A 19,200-nucleotide genomic window follows, 5' to 3' on the forward strand; every position below is an offset into this window, starting at 1 on the left:
TTGGGTATATTGTGTGGTCATTTTCATTGAATTTTAGGAGTTTAATTTCTCCCTTTATTTCTTCCTTGACCCATTGATGCTTCAGGTGAACACTGTTTAATTTCCATGTGTTTGTGGGTTTTCTGGAATTAGTGTTGCTGTTGAATTCTAATTTTAAGCCATGGTGATCTGATAAAATACATGGGATTATTCCATTTTTTTATTGTATCTGTTGAGGTTTGTTTTGTTATCTAGTATGTGGTCAATTTTTGTATCCTTTTATGTTTGGATGGAATGTTCTATACATGTCTGTTAAGTCCATTTGAGTAATAACATCTGATAGTTCCCTTATTTCTCTGTTAATTTTTTGTCTGACAGACATGTCCAGTGGTGAGAGTGGAGTGTTAAAGTCTCCCACTATTAGTGTTTGGGTTTAATGTGTGATTTAAGCTTTAGAAGTGTTTCTTTGACATGTGAGGTTGCCCTTATATTCGGGGTATAGAAGTTCAGTATTGAGATTTCCTCTTGATGGATTTTTTTTTTTTGTAACTAATATGAAATGCCCTTCTTTGTCTCTTTCGATTGATTTTGTATCTAATCTGTTAACCTGTGTCTTTTTATAGGTGAGTTGAGTCCATTTATATTAAGGGATATTAATGACTAGTCGTTGGTATCTCTAGTTAATTTAGTTTTCGTTGTTGGTGATGTTATTTTGTGTGTTTTCCCCTTTCTTGGGATTTACTGCCATGAGATCATCAGTTGTCTGTGTTTTTGTTGATGTAGCCAACTTCCTTGAGTTGGAGTTTTCCTTCTAGTACTTTGTAAGACGAGGTTTGTGGCTAGGTATACAGAAGGATTATTCCACAGCAGTTAAGTGACATATTCACCCTCACAAATTTGTTTCTCCCCTTACTTTTTCTTCTCCCTTCCTTCCTTCCATCTACTCTCTACTTATTTCTGGTCAGTAAAGTGTTAATCAAGGGTTGGCATGAATGCTCAGTAGTTAAGTGCATTTGCTGTGCTCGCAGAAAATCAAGGTTTGGTTCCCAAGACCCGCATGGTGGCTTAAATAATTTGTGATCCCACACTGTCTACTGTCCTTCAGAGTTATTATGCAGATATGGTGCATAGACATGCCTGGAGACAGAATACTCATGCACATAAAAAAATTAAAAAGAGGGCTGGAGAGATGGCTCAGAGGTTAAGAGAGCTGACTGCTCTTCCAAAGGTCCTGAGTTCAATTCCCAGCAACCACATGGTGGCTCACAACCATCTGTAATGAGGTCTGGTGCCCTCTTCTGGCCTGCAGGCATACACACAGACAGAATAGTGTATACATAATAAAATAAATAAATATTAAAAAAAATTAAAAAGAATTTCACATCAGAATAACTTGTTTCCTCCGGAAAATTGGAGAACGTTTAACTTTTTCTTACATTTATTTTGTGTGTGTGCATGTGTCCACACACCCATGTGGGTCAGGGACAACACACAAGAGTTGGTTCTTCCCTTCTACTTTGTGTCTCCTGGGAATCAAACTCAGGTCATCAGGCTTGGCAGCAAACACCTTCAGCTGCTGAGCCATCTTAATGGTTCCAGAGAACATTTGTTTTGTGTTAAGAAAATATTTGCCCCCTGGAAGTCCACAGATTGTGGTATACTACTCAGCGAGACCCAGGTATTCCACAATACCTTGATTAACCGTGGTCCAACTCATTGTCCCCTTAGATATAATTTCTATATAATTTTTAAAAGTATATATTCTTCTATCATCTCTTTGTCTGTCTGTCACATATTACCATGAGCTTCTAACTGACTTTAACTTACAACTTGATCTCTGTTTTTTCATAGATATTCACTGTTTATGCTACTTCTATCCAGTGATCTAGTCTTAGACTCTTTGCCTTATAAAAACCTACAGCATGCCGGGCGGTGGTGGCGCACGCCTTTAATCCCAGCACTCGGGAGGCAGAGGCAGGCGGATCTCTGAGTTCGAGGCCAGCCTGGTCTACAAGAGCTAGCTCCAGGACAGGCTCTAGAAACTACAGGGAAACCCTGTCTCGAAAACAAAAAAAAAAACAAACAAATAAAAACCTACAGCATAAAGCAGACTCACACCCTCTTGCTTTGTGAATTCAGGTCTGGGGAGAGAATTTGATGTGGACTCAGGAATAAACACTGTGTTTGGTTTTGGGCGAAATCACTTTGTTTCAGTTGTGGGGAGTAAGAATATACAGGTAAAAGTTGACACACATTTACACTCTTGAAGAGCTAATCCAATAGAAATGTGAAGGTGCATCTGCGATTTATTTGAAATCTCTAACCTCTCTACCTGGGATTGTTGTGTTTATTTGTTATACTTATGATTATTGAATATAGATGGAAAGTATCACATGAATTTATTTCCTTAATTAAAGCTTTACAAGAGGAGGGAAGGGAGTCTCTGGGATGGATTTGAAGTAAGGTTGCCAGATCTGATTTGAGTAATTGCAGTGATTAAAGGTCCACTGACCGTAATGAGATGAGGTCAACACAGCTTTTCCAGAGTGAATTGCCTACCCACCTTTTTCTTTCTCTTGCTCCCTACAGGAAACCAGTTTCCTCCAATTGCAGCCCAGGACCTTCCTTTTGTCCTAAAGGCTGGCTACCTGGAAAAACGCAGAAAAGGTGAGCTGTAGGGCTAATGAAAACACTAAAGCCCCTTTTTCTGTTGTTTTGTTGTTCGTTTGTTTGTTTGTTTTTCTATTCTAAGATAAAATCTATTTGTGACATATCCGCAGAAGAGTGTTCTCTTTTGGCAGTTAAAGAATGTTAGAAAATGTGGGTGACCTTATCCAGACATGAAACCCACTTTCAGTTTTATAGGCTTTTTTTTTTTTTTTTCCACTAGCAAAACATTAGGTGTGGCTTTCAGTGCAACCTGGGGTATTTTTGCTTCAGGTCATAACTGTGTTCTCAAGGTTGGAGTTTCTCACCACTAGCTCATGTGGGCCCCCTTATGCCCAGCTGGCACACACTGGCCTGCTGTGGTTCAGAACAGCCTGGCATCTCACCTGCTGTTGTCTGTTTCTCATTTCAGTGTTCCCTCTCCATTGGCCTTGGTAGCTGTGGTTTGGCCAGGTGGTCTCCTTTCAGCATGCACTAAACAAACAAACAAACAAACAAATAAATAAATAAATCTGGGGCGATGTTATGATCTAAGGAATGAAAGCAGGAGAACTCCTTATGACCGTACAGCTTACTGTAGCTTTTGTGCAGACCTTCTGATTATATTCCACTTGTACTTTTTTTTTTAATCTTTTTAAGCTGAAAGAGGTAGTAGAAATTAACCAAGCCAACCTCTCCCCTTCCCTTTCCTGACAAATTTGAGAAAATCAGACCCACGGATCAGCTATATCAAGAATGTGTGCCTTTTTGAGACTGTCTCTGTAGGGAAAGTCTGGCGGCCAGACAGTCGAAACAATCCTAAGTGTGATGTCCCCCATCTCTACTGGACTTTATCTGTTGCTGCTGCTGCTGCTGCTTGTCCTTTGGGATGGAACCCAAGGTGAAAGAAAGCTCAGAAACTGTACTAGCTAACTTTCCCTTGTGAGGTAAGGGAATGGCATTACGTAAGTCGTGTACAGTGTCTAACCTGCTCATTCTGCTTTCTGCAGATCACAGCTTTCTGGGGTTTGAGTGGCAGAAGCGGTGGTGTGCTCTCAACAGGACAGTGTTCTATTATTACGGCAGTGATAAAGGTAGTGCTGGCATTCACTCACATCACTTTCCTTCGCACGAGTTGCTGACCGTTTTCCTGCAGAGTGAACAGAAGACAGCAGTGGAGAAAACACTGAGACGTTTCTGTAGACCTGGAGAAAAATGAGGTTCATGATGATATGAGATAAAAAGTTTTGAAGACAGGAAAAATAATAATTGTTTATATAAAATTTAATGACATAGTACTTCCTAGCCTGACTTTACAGATGCCAACAGCAAAAGCAGTTTTTACTCCCCTCCCAGTAAGTTTCATTAGAGCAGCAGCAGCAAGGGCACCTTGCTGTAAGTGGCTATACCACTGGAGGAAATGTCGCTCCTCCCATCGGCCATTAACTGCATATGACTCCTCAGAAAGCAGGGCCTTGTAGGCCCTCCCATCTGCTGTGAGCATATCCATGGATCCAGACTTGTGTGGTTATCCCATTTATTTTAATGTTAGGAAAACAAAGGACTGAGAGGCTAAGTTTGTGTAATGTCCATTCTCAGAGTGGTAGAAGGCAGGCCTGGTATTTGTTTATGGTTCAGGCTTGTAACTAACCACTGTAGACTCTGTGTTAACTTTCATACTCTACATACTCTACAACTTCATACTTCGCTAGTATTAGTTAATAAACTTTATTTGCTAACTAATGCCTAATTTTAGTAATAGTTCACATAATTTTAGCATTCTTATTTGAATAAGTGAAGCTTCAAAATAATGAATATATATATATATATATATATATATATATATATATATATATATATATATATATTTCTAGTTTTGCTTTTTTTCCAAGGGAAAGCAGATCAAAAGGTATATATTCTAAAGTACAAGCTATTTCTTATAGAGATAAACAATAGCCTAGGTGGTAGGTTTGACTAAAATGTTATGAAACCATTGTTTTATACAATAAATATGCAGTAATGAAATTTTTGTAAACAATGTACACACATATATATGCAATTTGTATGCAATTTATAGAAAACCAGAAACAGTGAAAATCTTCTAAAATAAGTACTCTGACCTTAAATTAGGAGGAAAGAAATAGGTAATGTTTATTAAAGCAATATCTAGATGCAATTATTGTATTTCAAGTAAATTTGAAGTTTTACATAATACCAGAAGTTGGTCTCACCTTTTGGCTGGTGGTATTAATGACCTTACAGTTCAGTGACCTGTCTGGATTCTGTCACTAACATGTTCTATGTAATGATGGCTCCTGTGAAGTAGTCACAGTTTACAGCGCGTGCACTTCCTCCGTCTGCTGCTGATGGTGTCAGGAAACTCGTCCAAGTTCAGTTATGACCATCGCAGATCGAATGTGTATTACTATTGTAGAAATGTAGTTTTCTCTACTACTATGAGTTTAGATAAAAATCTTATCATTTCTCACAAAAAAAAGAAAGAAGTTTCAAATACACGTGGCTTTGGTTCAGTTAGGCTCCTCATTTCTATGTACCGAGGGACAGTGATTACTGATGTCAGTATTAGTTGAAAGCCAGCAAATTTTCCTAAAACTCAAAGGAATGTTTGAAGTTTTCTAAAACTCCAAAGGTCAATGTCACACAAAGAAATTACCTAGAACCTTTGAGATAGTGAATTTCCACTCCTGTTCTTATTGCTAGACCTCATGGTGCTATCATTCTTAGCATTTTGCATTTTAAGTACTTTGTGATCCGTTTGGTTTCCTCAGCCACTTGTATTTCAGAAGCCAGGGTTGTTACATCCCTTCCCGTGTTGGTGCCTAAAGCCCCAGCCTGTGCTGTACCGCAGGGCCGTGTCTTCCCAGGTGTCCTGGGTCTGTTTGCAGCAGTTCCTTTTTTTGTCTGGAATCCTGGTCTTCTCTTCAGGGACTCTGAAAAAATTGTGCCTTTTAACATTTCTTAATTGCTTGTTTGGCACGATCCTGATTTCCTGCCACTTTATCTTTTTCTGGGAAAACATTATCAAATAACATTTTAATTTTCTTTTGTGTAATCAGGTAACTAAGTTGTACAGCTTTATGGTGTGTGTGAACCATTACCTAAACGTTGGAAAGAGTTATTTAGATATATGAAAACCGTAAGCCTCTAAACAGGTAGGATTGAGATAAATGGTTCGTAGAGGCTTGAGGCAGGTTGACACCACTCACTAGCTTAAGCCATACTTCGTTACTGTTTGACACATACATAGCTCACATTTTCTACCTTATTATGTGTGCCAAAAACCATATTGACCTATCAAAGTTGTAATGGCTTAGAAAGAGTACGGCCATCCTCCAGGGTTTGTAATGCACTTACCTCTATACCCATAAATATCTCTATATTTATTATTCATAGCCATTCAGGTCCTTAAGTAACAAATATATATAGTACATGTTTTATCACTTTGTGAAATACCATCCGTCCTCCCATCTCCTTCCTTTCCCTGTAACTGTTGTAAGCCTCATTCATCAAGCATTCTACGTCCTAGAGATTCAGATTCCCATCGAGGCATTCATTCATTCATTTTCTCATTTATTCACACTTTATTTGGTAAGCATTTGCTAGATACTTGGTATAATAAACAGTGGGAATCCAAAGATCCTTAGAGATGCTCACTGCTTGAGTTGTTGTGAAATCAGAGGCATGGCTAGGCAGATAGACATAAATTCAAGGAGGTATAATAAGTAATTTAAATTAAATACCTTTAGATCACAAAGGAGTGAAAACTAACTGCTAGGGGCCTTTGGGAAAACTTCCATGTGGTACGGACATTTTATTGGGCCATAAAGAATGAATAGAAGTCAATTGGATAAAAGCCATAATTTTGATTATATGTCTACCCAAAATTTGTATTTTGGAGCCACTTCCAAAAAGGTAGCATTAGAATGTAGGGCATTTAGAAGTGATTGGACCATGAAGGCTTTACCCTCATGAATGACCCAATAAAAATGTTTTAAGTGATCTCTGAAACCCTCTTTTGTACTTCTGCCTTCCAAGGCCACGGTTTTCTCTCCCCTCCAGAGGATGCTGCACAGGAATGACCACTTGCAGCAGAGGGAAGACCCGGCCAGATGTTTAACCGCTGGCACCTTGGTCTTGGACTTCTAATCCACCAGAACGTTGAGACGTAAACTTCTGTTGTTCATAAATTACTCAGTAATGTGTGTGACAGCAGAGCAGTCTGTCCGTGGACTGAGAGAGAACAAAGGGTACAGTGGACATTTCAGGAGAGGGAAGAGCAGAAATTCAACACTGTGGATAGGATCAGTGTGGGGAGCAAAGTAGAACACAGAGGGGAGAAGGAAGGAGCTGCGTTAGATTAGAGATGTAGATCAATCAGCCTTGTTTCTCTGGAAGAGTTGAAGGAAAATCTTTCAAAATTTCACTGGACTACTTAAGTATTTTGCCTCATATTGCTTTCATTTTATTGTAGTGGAAGTTAAATTCCTCTTGCATTATAAGTGGGTCATTGACTGGTATTTGTGGAATACCTACATTTGTAATGTATGTATGTTTATTTCAGTTAAAAGATCTGATAAAGTGTGCTATTAATAACTTTTGTCTTAACTACCAGCATGTTGAAAGTGCTCAGTATAAATTTGTTGAGTGAATGGTTTAGTTTTCTTTAAGAATGGTCGAAGAATCAAATGTGTTTAACCACTTATTTATGAATAAATAGATTGTTCAGACTTAGGTCATTCCTAACTCATATTTTTTCCCATTTGACATTATGGGCAACATATGATCTCCAGGGCTTTTGAAAAGTGATGTTACTTCAGGTGCTAAATGAGCGCATTTAATAAAAGAGATATGTATTTTCTGTTGACCTTGATTATGAAAGCATTTCTGTTCTTAGCCCTGAGCTCAATGAAAGCAGCAGTTTGTTCCTGTTTCTGGTTTTGATGCTGTGTGTTAATGTGAAAGATAAACCTATTGCTGTGTAGCTTTCCTGTCAACACGGCACAGCCCAATGGAGAGAGCGAATGCACTTAGTTTTGAAGTAGTAAACCTTTTGTTTCTGCTCTAGTTTGTTTATCTTTAAAGTAATACCTAACCAAACTAAAGCTATCTTTCCTTTTGACTGTACTGCAGTAGATTCAGGCCTGCTTTCCTCAGTTCCCTGTCCCTGGCTGGCTAAGGAACCCGTTGGTAACCTGGTTTGCTTGCCTTCTCACGCCTCTCCAGACATTGCTTGGCTCTTACTTTATGCTTTGCTTCCTTTTTTTCCGTTTAAAATTAAAAAAGAAAAGAAACATTTCTCCAAAGGGCCACTCTACCTTGGTGGTGCTGCTGAGGGAGAGCAGGACAGTAAGTAGGAAGGCCCAGCAAGCTTCAGGTAGAGCAGTTCTGCCATTGGCTCCTGAAACTAACATTTCTAGCACATTTTAAGTTCTAATGCTTAGATTTTTCCTGTGTATTTCCCTGCCTTCTTCCTCTGGTTCCCTAACACCTTCTCAGCTTAGAATAGCTAAAGTGGCTGACTGAAATTTTTCTCAGGACTTGACAAAGAAAATCTCAGTAAGAGATAATCAGGCATTTATATTCACTGTAGTGAAGGAAACTCTAACTTTGCTTTTATCTTCTGTAGACAAACAGCAGAAAGGTGAATTTGCTATAGAAGGCTACGATGTCAGAATGAATAACACCCTCAGAAAGGATGGAAAGAAAGATTGCTGTTTTGAAATCTGTGCTCCTGATAAACGTATCTATCAGGTTGGAATTTTTATGTTGCCTTAAAATTAACTTGATAAGATGTTCTGATTTCATTTATGGAGATACTAACATTTTATTAAAACAGTTCCCTGACATATTAACAATAAAAATAGTGTTTTGTACACATTGAACATTCATATAAGGAAGAAATACATTTGAAAATTTCTGATCAGTTCAAGTGATTTATCCTTAAAAAAGATCAAATGAATCTGTAATTTATCAATTACATCACATGTAACATTTTATATCTACTTTAATAGAACTGTGTGATTTCCAAAAAGAATTACATAGCAGAGAGAATAAAATCATCAAAGGAAAAATATTAGAGTATTAATACATATTGTATTGCTTAGGGGTGTGGGAGAAAATGAAGATAAAGATGTATTATCAGCTCTACAATTCAAGAGCCATCAGCGAGGCATCAATATGGAATGTATGTTTAATAAGTTTTAAATATCTGAGATTGCAGTTGAAAGCCAGTTAATTAAGTTGTCAGGTAGTGTGTTGGAATCTGACAAGAACATTTTTAAGAAAACTGTACCCAGCAGTGTAAAGAAATTCATGGATGTCTTTTAATTGTCAAGGGCAAATTTTGTTCATCAGTTCAGCCTTTGACATTGATGAAGAGAAGCAGCATTTTTCCCTGTGCAGCTGCCAGCTGCTGATCAGAGTTTCAAATCCATCATCCTCTGCTTCAATTACATAAATTTGTCAAAATTAACTGTACATTATAAGAAGCATCCTTGCAAGAATAGTATACCTAGACATGAAAAGAATTGCTAATGTTCTTAAGAAATGATAAGAATGCAGCACACTTTTGCATTGCTGCTACAATTTCGGTTCTTATTGTTTGATTCTTTTTCCATTAGTTTACAGCAGCTTCTCCCAAGGATGCTGAGGAATGGGTCCAGCAGCTGAAATTTGTATTACAAGGTAAGAACATCAGTTGAACATGTTTTCATGTTCCTTAAATATTGCTTTAGAAATGGGTTGAGTTGGGTTTTCACATATAAATTCTTACTGACATCTGTGAGAATGACCAAGAGAATACTGACACACTCTCTTAGATAATATGGTCCATTCACTTGGGTTCGTTTATTAAAGCAGTTTCCCTTGAACACAGTTGGTAACTTGAAGACTCATGCTCTTACAAGCCCATTTAAGCATGTTTTCACTTAGAAGTGTCATGGTAGCATGTGGGTGTTCACTTATGGGGTTGTGCTCATTTCAGAAGCACAGTCCTAAATTTCTTTTGTGTTCTTTTAAAATTTGCTTCACAAAACGTGCTTTGAAGACATGGGATCCGAGGTGATTCCAGAGGATGATGATGAAAGAGGAGAGTTATATGATGACGTCGATCATCCTGCTTCAGTCAGCACCCCATCAAGGAGCCAACCAATAGATGACGAAATTTATGAGGAGCTTCCAGGTATCTGTATTGTGGTGATGCACTGACAGAGATCATGGCTCTGTATTTGTGTTTATGCCTCCGCATGCATGTGTGTATGTGTGTGTGTGTGTGTGTGTGTGTGTGTGTGTGTGTGTGTAATTTGTCATCAAACTGACAACTTGAGTAGGAAAATGGTGAGCTATTAAGAACAAAGACAAAGCCTTCAAAACTCTGTTCTATGAAGAGGTGTCTGCTTGAGGCATTTCAAGTACAAGGTGTACACTTATGAAAAGTGAAAGGGACTTAAAATGAAGCAGATACAATCCTCATCTCTTGGGACTTTTGGCTCATTAGCATTGTTTATGCTACATAATTTTTTAATTAAAAAATTGACTTGCCTTACAGTTTTTTCCACCAACTCACACATCATTTTTTTTTTTTTACATCTTGGAATTTCCATTTACCAGAAGTTCGTGCACACTCCATATGTCGCCAGCTTCTGCTATCCAGTCCTCTCTGCTGGAGGACATTGCGTTGTCTTGGAGGAATGTTGTTGAACTGTAAACAAAGGTCTTTGAGGCTTGAGGAATGTTTTTTCTAATTGGTATTTTATCACAGGAAATCAAAAGGTTTTCTTACTTTAAAAACTAGGGCCTGCTGGAGTGTTGCTACACTTGAGTAGTGTTACACAGCAGAATTAATTACCTGTTGGATCCTTGACTGTGTGATTTCTAAGACAGGAAAATAGTAATCTGAAATTTAGAATTCTTGGACTGTAACAACACTGAGAATTGTGTGACTAACTCCCAGGTTGATTTGCTCTTTTCCTGCCTATTCAAAACCAGTAGAGCAGAAAAGGAGATCTTAAACAATGTAGATACAGGGGCTATTTTTCTCTGACTAGGCAATGTAGTACCATAATATCAATCCCAAATATTGATTTTTAAAATGCTTAACCTGTTCAAAATTAATGTCTACATATCATTTTCATCACAGTCAGTAAAGTGTAAGACTTAGAGTAAAACCTTTTAAATTCTGACTGTATTATTTATTAGTTCAATGATATTATAGCGATTTCTTCATCTATAAAATGGGCATACTATTACTGGGAGAATCAACTGAGGTAATTCAGCCCAGTGCTTCCCTTGTCCAAGTCTACAATAAATATAACATCATTATTTTTTTCATTGTGTGCCTAATGAATTCTTGTAAATGCTTCTGTGATGTTCTGACCAAATAATAGTAATAATCATAGCTACTATAAAAAGTACACATGATCTATGAATTATATGGTACGTTTCTGCAGGAAGATGCTGAGCACAAAAATATGTTTGGTGGGAACAGTGACCCGTGAGCTCGAGTTGTGTGTCTAGAGCCTCACTTCCTGGTTTATCCCAAGAAGTGGTGGCTGCCACAGCATCACTTACCCTCACATAGAAACATCTTTGGCTGTTTGAGTTTAGTCTCTGTATCGTTGATACAGTTACTTTAGGCTTTAAAAAGAACTTGCAGCAGGACTGAGAAAGTGTACTGATGTAAAACCAAAGCGTGGAGCCTTTAAAAACATGGTTTTACTGTCATCCACATTTCCGCCCTCTAAGACTTTACAGTCAATGTATTGTGTTACGGTTGCTGAGCTAACTGCTGAGTTCTGGGTTTCTTCAACTGCACTCTTCTTTCCCCAACACCAAAGAAAAAACTTGACTGAGAACTAAGATCAAACATTCAATTGTATCTATAGCAAAAGCTCAAGGAAGATCTCCTGTAAGTAGCTTGAAACTTTAGAAATATGAGACATCTTATGTTTCCCCTCACTACAGATGTTCTTCCTCATCGTCTCTCCTCCCCCACATACATATATTTTTTTGGCCCAAGGCCAAATAATTGGTTATTCTTTAAGTAGTGTTACTTCTTGCCGTAGTGCTGGGAGAAATTTAAGCTGCTATGAGGTTTCTTTGCCTCTGCCTGGGATTCCCCAGTTGCTGTACAGAGTGATTGAGCTTGATAGAGCCTTCAGCTGTGCCCCAGGAGAGGCGCTGCTGTAAGCAGCTGTGGAATGTCTCCTGTGGCCTTCTTCACCTGTGGAACTAAGGGCTGTTTCAACATCTGCACAGTTCAGCAGGTTTGTCAAGCTGAAGCCCGCGGCTACAGAGGGGATTTTTCTCAAAGCAGGCCCTAAAGTTATCCCAGAGTTAGAAGTTTTGTTCATTTAAATATTTGAAACTGGGAATCCTGTCTCAGAATTAGCATTCAAGCTTGTTGTCACTCTTCTGTGAAATCTGAATGTCTTGAGGTACGTGTGATGAGGAGCATGGAACACAGCCTCAGCCTGTTGGTCTGTGTCCAGTTCTATATGAACAACGTTTGTCTGTGAAGTCAGATTGGTCATGCTCCCAGAATTAAATAATAATACCATTTCCACACAGTTTTCTGTCAGTTACATATTGTTGAAATCGAACCCTCTTAGCGGAAAGGTGAAGCACACAGATTTGTGTGAAGAAAAAGTCCAAGCACTGACTGCCGCTTTCAACTGAAAAGCTCTGCTCTGAGACGGCAAGACCTGCTCGAGTCAGTGTGTTTTAATGTGAAATAAATGTTCTCTGTTTAAGTCTCAGCAGTAATAAGAAAGCATTGCTTAAAAATTATGTTGTAGAATATTTCCTGACGATGTTTATAATTCTGAGAGGCTGTAAATGCTTTCACAGGATTTTTTTTCAGTTAGAAGATTCCAACTTTATTGCAGTACTTTCTCTTTAATTTTTTGTTCATTAATTTTTAAACTAACTTCATAAAAGAACAAGAATAAATGTCTAGATTTCTTTCTATTTAAGGGTTTATACATATGTGTGGAAGAGTTGAGGAAAAGTTTTGGCTTTTCTTCAAGTATCCCAATGTTGCCATCTTTTTCTTCTGTTTTATTACTACTTACTAGCATAGACTAAGTTAAATTTATATACATTGTGATGTTATATAACAACTGATGTTGGCCAGAGTATGTTGAAATGATTGATAACATAGTGATGAGTTTATTTGGCAGAGTTTCAGAATGTATGGTCAGTTTATTATTGGAACTGCCGAAGTACGCTTTGTCTCACTGTGAATCTCGGAGACAAGGAACAATACTTGGGAAATAGTTTCAGAAACCAACCTAGCTTGCTCCTCCTCATCTTAGTGAGTTGTCTGACCTTTTCCCTTTAGTGGCAGGAAACTGTATATTAACAACAACATGATTTCTCTAGGCGCAGATTGAATAGAATCAGCTGGGTAGCTAGAATGGTAACTCCTATTGAATGCGCCCCTTTCTGGGGAACTGCACTGGAAATGTCTTCTGGCAAGTGGACTAGAAGAGAGAGGGCAGCAGAAAGCAGGAAGATAAATTTCTATTCCATTAACCTGGTTTTTTCTGTGTGTGTGTGAATTCATTTTTTTTTTTTCTGTAATGACAGATTGAACGATTTGGAGCCAGCAAAGGGTGTTTTTATCCTTTGGTCATTCAATTACACTTTAAATTTATTCAGTCCAACTATCTGCATCTAAAATGGAATATAAAATAAAATGCAGCTATAAATTTTTCAATGAAACTATTATGTATACATAAAAAAGAACAGTGTTTGAGTACTTAAATTTGAAGTAGTTTCCAGCAAGTGAGCACAAATGCAAATTTAATCAATAAATAGTTGTAAGCCCCCCATACATTTTAACTTCATTTCCTTTTCATTACTCACATCACCAAGTTAACACCAAGGTTATAGGGACCTTGCGGCTTCCAGCACTAACACTGTTGTAAGTGACTACTCCTGACTTCAGTTTTTTTCATTCTTTCTTTGGAATACTATAGAAAGATGTTAGTTAATGGTCACAGATCCATAGTGGATTTAACATCTTAGTATTATTGTTAGTACAGTAGGCCTGCTAGTATTCTTAGTTTTTTGTTTGTTTGTTTGTTTGTTTGGGATTTTTGTTTCATTCTGGTTTTGTTTTTTTTTTCTTCAAGACAGGCTTTCTCAGTGTAGCCCTGCCTGTGCTTCAACTCACTCTGTAGACCAGGCTGGTCTCAAACTCAGAGATTCGCCTGTCTATGCCTCTGAGAGCCAGGATTAATGGTGTGCACCACCACCACCTGGTGTATTGTTGTTTTTTGGAAAAGCTACTGAACTTTAGTATCTGGCCATACTGTCTCTTAATATATAGGGTGATAGATAAAATGTTTTCCCAAGTAGATAACTAGAGTTAAATTTCTAGATGGCTTCAGACTCATACTCTGCTGAGATTATCTGAAGTTATAAAAAAACAAGGAAAAATTCATAAATCCTGATCACTGTATGTACATAATGCTTTATTTATCTACTCACACATGCATGTATATTTATATGCACACATATATACAGACAGACACATAATATTTTTTTTAATTTTGCTGGGAGTTGAACCCAAAGCTCTGTGCATGGTAGCAAGGGCTCTACCATTGAGATAGACCTCATTTGTTTATATTTTTATTTTTGGTGACTACAGATGTATTTTTGATATTTCTATTGTTTATTTTATAATAGTGATATGAAGTTTTGGAATACAATTTTGCTTGTCATAGGTTTTTCTATGTTGCTTTTGGCATAGCAAAGAAATTTCTTCATTATAAAAAATACATATTAACCCAAATACATATATAATAATACATATAAACTCAGGTATTTATGAACATGCAAAGCACATAAATAACTCATTTCTGTGAGTTAAAAACATGTCACTTGACAACCACCAAGTGAGACTTTTGCTTCCAGGTATGTTTGGTGGCACTGTATATTTGTGTGTCTCTTTCCATCTGTCCGTCTGTGTGTCCATGCAGAGATGTTGCTAAACATCTATAGCACACAAACAGGCTCCATAACAAATAATTATGTGACCTAAAATGTCAGTAATACTGACGATGTGAAACCTTAGCCACGGGGATGTACTAGGTGGCATTTGCTTTATCTCCATTGGCCTTTATTTCTTGAGCTATGGTTTCTGTGTAAGAGTTTATTCATGTTGATGGGCACAGCATAGATCTTCCTAAATATATAAAACAAGGGCTACATAGGACATTCCTGGGTATTCAAGGGTTCGCTCAATTTTTCTGTCACTATTTTGTTCTGGGACAGTATTGAAATTCTGTTCTAGAAAAATGAGGAAGATGAATAAAGTTACTAACACTTTATAGGAAACATTTTTTCTCTTCCCTGAAGCTTCTGTCCAGGGAGGAAGAGGTGTTCTCAGGTGGACCTTTGTTCCATTCTGTTTGGATAGGGCTGTTGACCCGACTTTGAAGGGAGAAACCATACTGTGTGTTGGGGATTGCCCTTCTCCAGAGCAGGCGGGCATCCTGGAGATTCAGGCTGTCCTGAGTGGGATAGGTGGTGGAGGAGTGCTCCTTGTGGTACTGTTCTCTAAGAAGATAGCCAGCAGAGTGAGCTGGTCTCTGTCACCGGAAATAGACAGGGAACTGTGGGACAGCCACACTGTCTGCTCTCTGTTCAGTCCCTGTGTGTTGTTTGGAACCAGCCGTGCCTACCCTAGTACTTAAATAACTCATACGAGGTTTTATCCCTTTCCCTGTTTTGCCCACTTAAAAACACACAGTTACATTTTTAAAAATACACATGTGATCTTTTGCTGCTGTTGTTAACTGAGAAACTGTCCTTTTATTTCCTTCCTTCCTTGGTTTTCTTTTTACTTCCTTCCTACTTGCTTCTCTCTCATTTTTTTTATTGTCTCTTCCCTTCTTTCAATTTCTTTCTTGCCTGCTTTCATTACCTCTACTTCATTAATTCTCCTGTGTACCTATTATAGACCAAGCATTACACCTATCTTTCCATATATATGTAGGTCGTGTAGGGTCCAGCTACCTTGCCTTTTGGTCCAACCACTGACGTACATACAACCTTTAATTAACTGTGTTTTGTCTCATCTATATCTAAGATACCCACACATGGTGAGTTAGAAATCCTGTTCAGGCCAGCCCGTGTCTCTATCATGACGCTTCTGTTCAAGGCATCTCTTCACTCGTCCTTCCATCCACTGTCTCCTCTGAGTCCTCGTGCCCCCCTCATCCATCCAGAATGCCTTCTGCTCTGTGAAGAGCGGATTGTTATCATCTAGAAAAGGGATTTTGGAGAGAAAGGCACATCACTCTGAGTTCTAGCTTTGCCCCTAAGTATGTGAACGCACAGGCAAGATGGAGAATGCAAAGACAACAGTAAACACAGGAGCAGGAAATTGGTTCTTTTTAAATAAGCCCCCCCCCCCCCGTTTACAAAAGAAGTGAAATTAGCAAACAGTTAAGAATTTGGCTGGGGTAAGTTGGGGCTATAGCTTATTGAAAGCATTCAATAGAGGGAAAATACAAGGTAACTATAAAGAAATGTTAAGCCAAAAAAAAAAAGAAGTGTTAAGCCAAAAATAAACAAGAAAGAAGAAAGAAGTAAAAAGAGACGATGATAAAAATAAGATTATAAAAATAGTTATAAAGGTAACTTTATCACTTAACGAAGAGATCACATTGGATGTTTTTAGTTGAGTAGAATCATTAGAGGATATACACCTGAAACAAAGCTACACAGAGAATTCCAAAGTAAGGAAATGAAACAAGGACTCCAGACAGCTCCTCCCAAGTAAAGCTCCCATAATATATAACATTATATATTATAGGATATAATATCAGCCAATGTAGAACTTAAGATATAAAGCCAGAAAGGACCACAGTAGAATATATCAATGATAATAACAGATAAAGCTTTATCTAACCACATTCACTTTAAATCAGTAATAATGTAAAACTTAGATGTTTAACATTTCTCCAGCCAGAGGGATATTTTTAACACACCATTTTTAGAAAATGGCTGCATAAAGAGGCAGAAATTTAGTAACAAGAGGAAAAATTTGAACCACAAAATTAGTGAACTTATATCACTATAGCTAAAAAGACATGAGAGAGCTCAGCGAATGGTAACAAATTTATATTATTTGACTACACATAGACACTGATTACCTATTAACTCAAATTTTAAGTCTCAGCAAATTCCAGTGCATCATACATAGACTACATTCTTTACAGGGGCCTGGGAATGGAGCTCAGGGGCTGAGCACTTGCCTAGCAAGGCCCTGGATTCTGTCTCCAAACTACATGTAATAATAATGATGATAATGAAGAATGAAGTTTTATTATCAAGGTACTTAAAAGCAGCCTAGTGTTCCTATGTTTTGAGGTTGGAAAATGAATTTCTGAATAGTTAGGAGTTAAGAAATATTAATGGGAATGTATGGTTCTGAAAGAGAGTGAAAACAGTCCAGGTGAAAATGTTGGGCATTCTGCTTTTCGTCATGTGAGAAGGGTGTGGTGATGAATGAAGAAGCAGAAGAACTGGTCACCTCCCAGCTGGAGATGAGAGCAATCCAGAGTAAGGCTAAAGTCAAGCACACCTTGACTGAAAGGCAAAGGAAGGAATAGAACTTTGACAAGAAAGAAGGGCCCTACAAAAGGGATCCATTTTTTAAAGAACCTAATAGTATCACTAGAAATTATTGTTTGTTAAGTTTACTTAGCCTCTAAATTATAAATTCTCAGGCACACATATTCATATTTATTTTGCTAAAGGAACCAATAGCATGCATATTAAAAATTCGGAATCAGAAGGTAAGCAAAGATCTGCCATGCTAATCAAACAAAAATGCTGATGTTAATAAAGCAGGAAGAAAAATGGTGCTAATGGGGCTGACCCGACAGGATTTTTTTCTGTGAACCTTAGAATTCTAACACTGTGCCAGGGGATCAGGTAGTCACACTGCAGGGTCTGCGTCTGCACAAACACTGTGCCAGGGGGTTAGGTAGTCACACTGCAGGGTCTGTGTCTGCACAAACACTGTGCCAGGGGGTTGGGTAGTCACACTGCAGGGTCTGCGTCTGCACAGACACTGTGCCGGGGGTCAGGTAGTCACACTGCAGGGTCTGTGTCTGCACAAACACTGTGCCAGGGGGTCGGGTAGTCACACTGCAGGGTCTGCATCTGCACAAACACTATGCCGGGGGGGTCAGGTAGTCACACTGCAGGGTCTGAGTCTGTACAAACACTGTGCCGGGGGGTCAGGTAGTCACACTGCAGGGTCTGTGTCTGCACAAACACTGTGCCAGGGGGTCGGGTAGTCACACTGCAGGGTCTGCGTCTGCACAAACACTATGCCGGGGGTCAGGTAGTCACACTGCAGGGTCTGTGTCTGCACAAACACTGTGCCCGGGGGTTGGGTAGTCACACTGCAGGTCTGCGTCTGCACAAACACTGTGCCAGGGGGTTGGGTAGTCACACTGCAGGGTCTGTGTCTGCACAAACACTGTGCCCGGGGGTCGGGTAGTCACACTGCAGGGTCTGTGTCTGCACAAACACTGTGCCCGGGGGTCGGGTAGTCACACTGCAGGGTCTTTGTCTGCACAAACACTGTGCCCGGGGGTCGGGTAGTCACACTGCAGGGTCTGTGTCTGCACAAACACTGTGCCCGGGGGTTGGGTAGTCACACTGCAGGGTCTGCGTCTGCACAGACACTGTGCCGGGGGTCAGGTAGTCACACTGCAGGGTCTGTGTCTGCACAAACACTGTGCCAGGGGGTCGGGTAGTCACACTGCAGGGTCTGCATCTGCACAAACACTATGCCGGGGGGGTCAGGTAGTCACACTGCAGGGTCTGAGTCTGTACAAACACTGTGCCGGGGGGTCAGGTAGTCACACTGCAGGGTCTGTGTCTGCACAAACACTGTGCCAGGGGGTCGGGTAGTCACACTGCAGGGTCTGCGTCTGCACAAACACTATGCCCGGGGTCAGGTAGTCACACTGCAGGGTCTGTGTCTGCACAAACACTGTGCCCGGGGGTTGGGTAGTCACACTGCAGGTCTGCGTCTGCACAAACACTGTGCCAGGGGGTTGGGTAGTCACACTGCAGGGTCTGTGTCTGCACAAACACTGTGCCCGGGGGTCGGGTAGTCACACTGCAGGGTCTGTGTCTGCACAAACACTGTGCCCGGGGGTCGGGTAGTCACACTGCAGGGTCTTTGTCTGCACAAACACTGTGCCCGGGGGTCGGGTAGTCACACTGCAGGGTCTGTGTCTGCACAAACACTGTGCCAGGGGGTCAGGTAGTCACACTGCAGGGTCTGTGTCTGCACAAACACTGTGCCAGGGGGTCAGGTAGTCACACTGCAGGGTCTGTGTCTGCACATGGCCCAGCACCTTAGAAACCTCACCAGCTAAAGGTGCAACTTCCACCTACCTTCATACCAAGCTTTTAAGCCGGAGTCTTCATATTTCAGATAAGATTTTCCTCCTGTGGAAAATATAAACATATCATGGGAGGCTTTGGCTCTTGATTCTCCACGTTTCAGAAGATAAAATA

At 39.5% G+C, this 19,200-nt stretch overlaps 1 protein-coding gene across 1 annotated transcript in view; it reads left to right on the forward strand.

Annotated features, from left to right (window-relative positions):
- Skap2 (src kinase associated phosphoprotein 2) overlaps positions 1-19,200 on the forward strand; it is a 160,314-nt gene that overhangs the window by 96,344 nt on the left and 44,770 nt on the right. The window contains exons 5-9 of the mRNA XM_038320137.1: positions 2,569-2,646; positions 3,636-3,719; positions 8,273-8,397; positions 9,267-9,330; positions 9,692-9,826. Coding sequence (XP_038176065.1) covers positions 2,569-2,646; positions 3,636-3,719; positions 8,273-8,397; positions 9,267-9,330; positions 9,692-9,826 — 486 coding nt within the window. The remainder of the gene's footprint in view (positions 1-2,568; positions 2,647-3,635; positions 3,720-8,272; positions 8,398-9,266; positions 9,331-9,691; positions 9,827-19,200) is intronic.

The sequence above is a fragment of the Arvicola amphibius genome, chromosome 2, assembly GCF_903992535.2.
Source record: "Arvicola amphibius chromosome 2, mArvAmp1.2, whole genome shotgun sequence".
Classification (NCBI taxonomy): Eukaryota; Metazoa; Chordata; class Mammalia; order Rodentia; family Cricetidae; genus Arvicola; species Arvicola amphibius.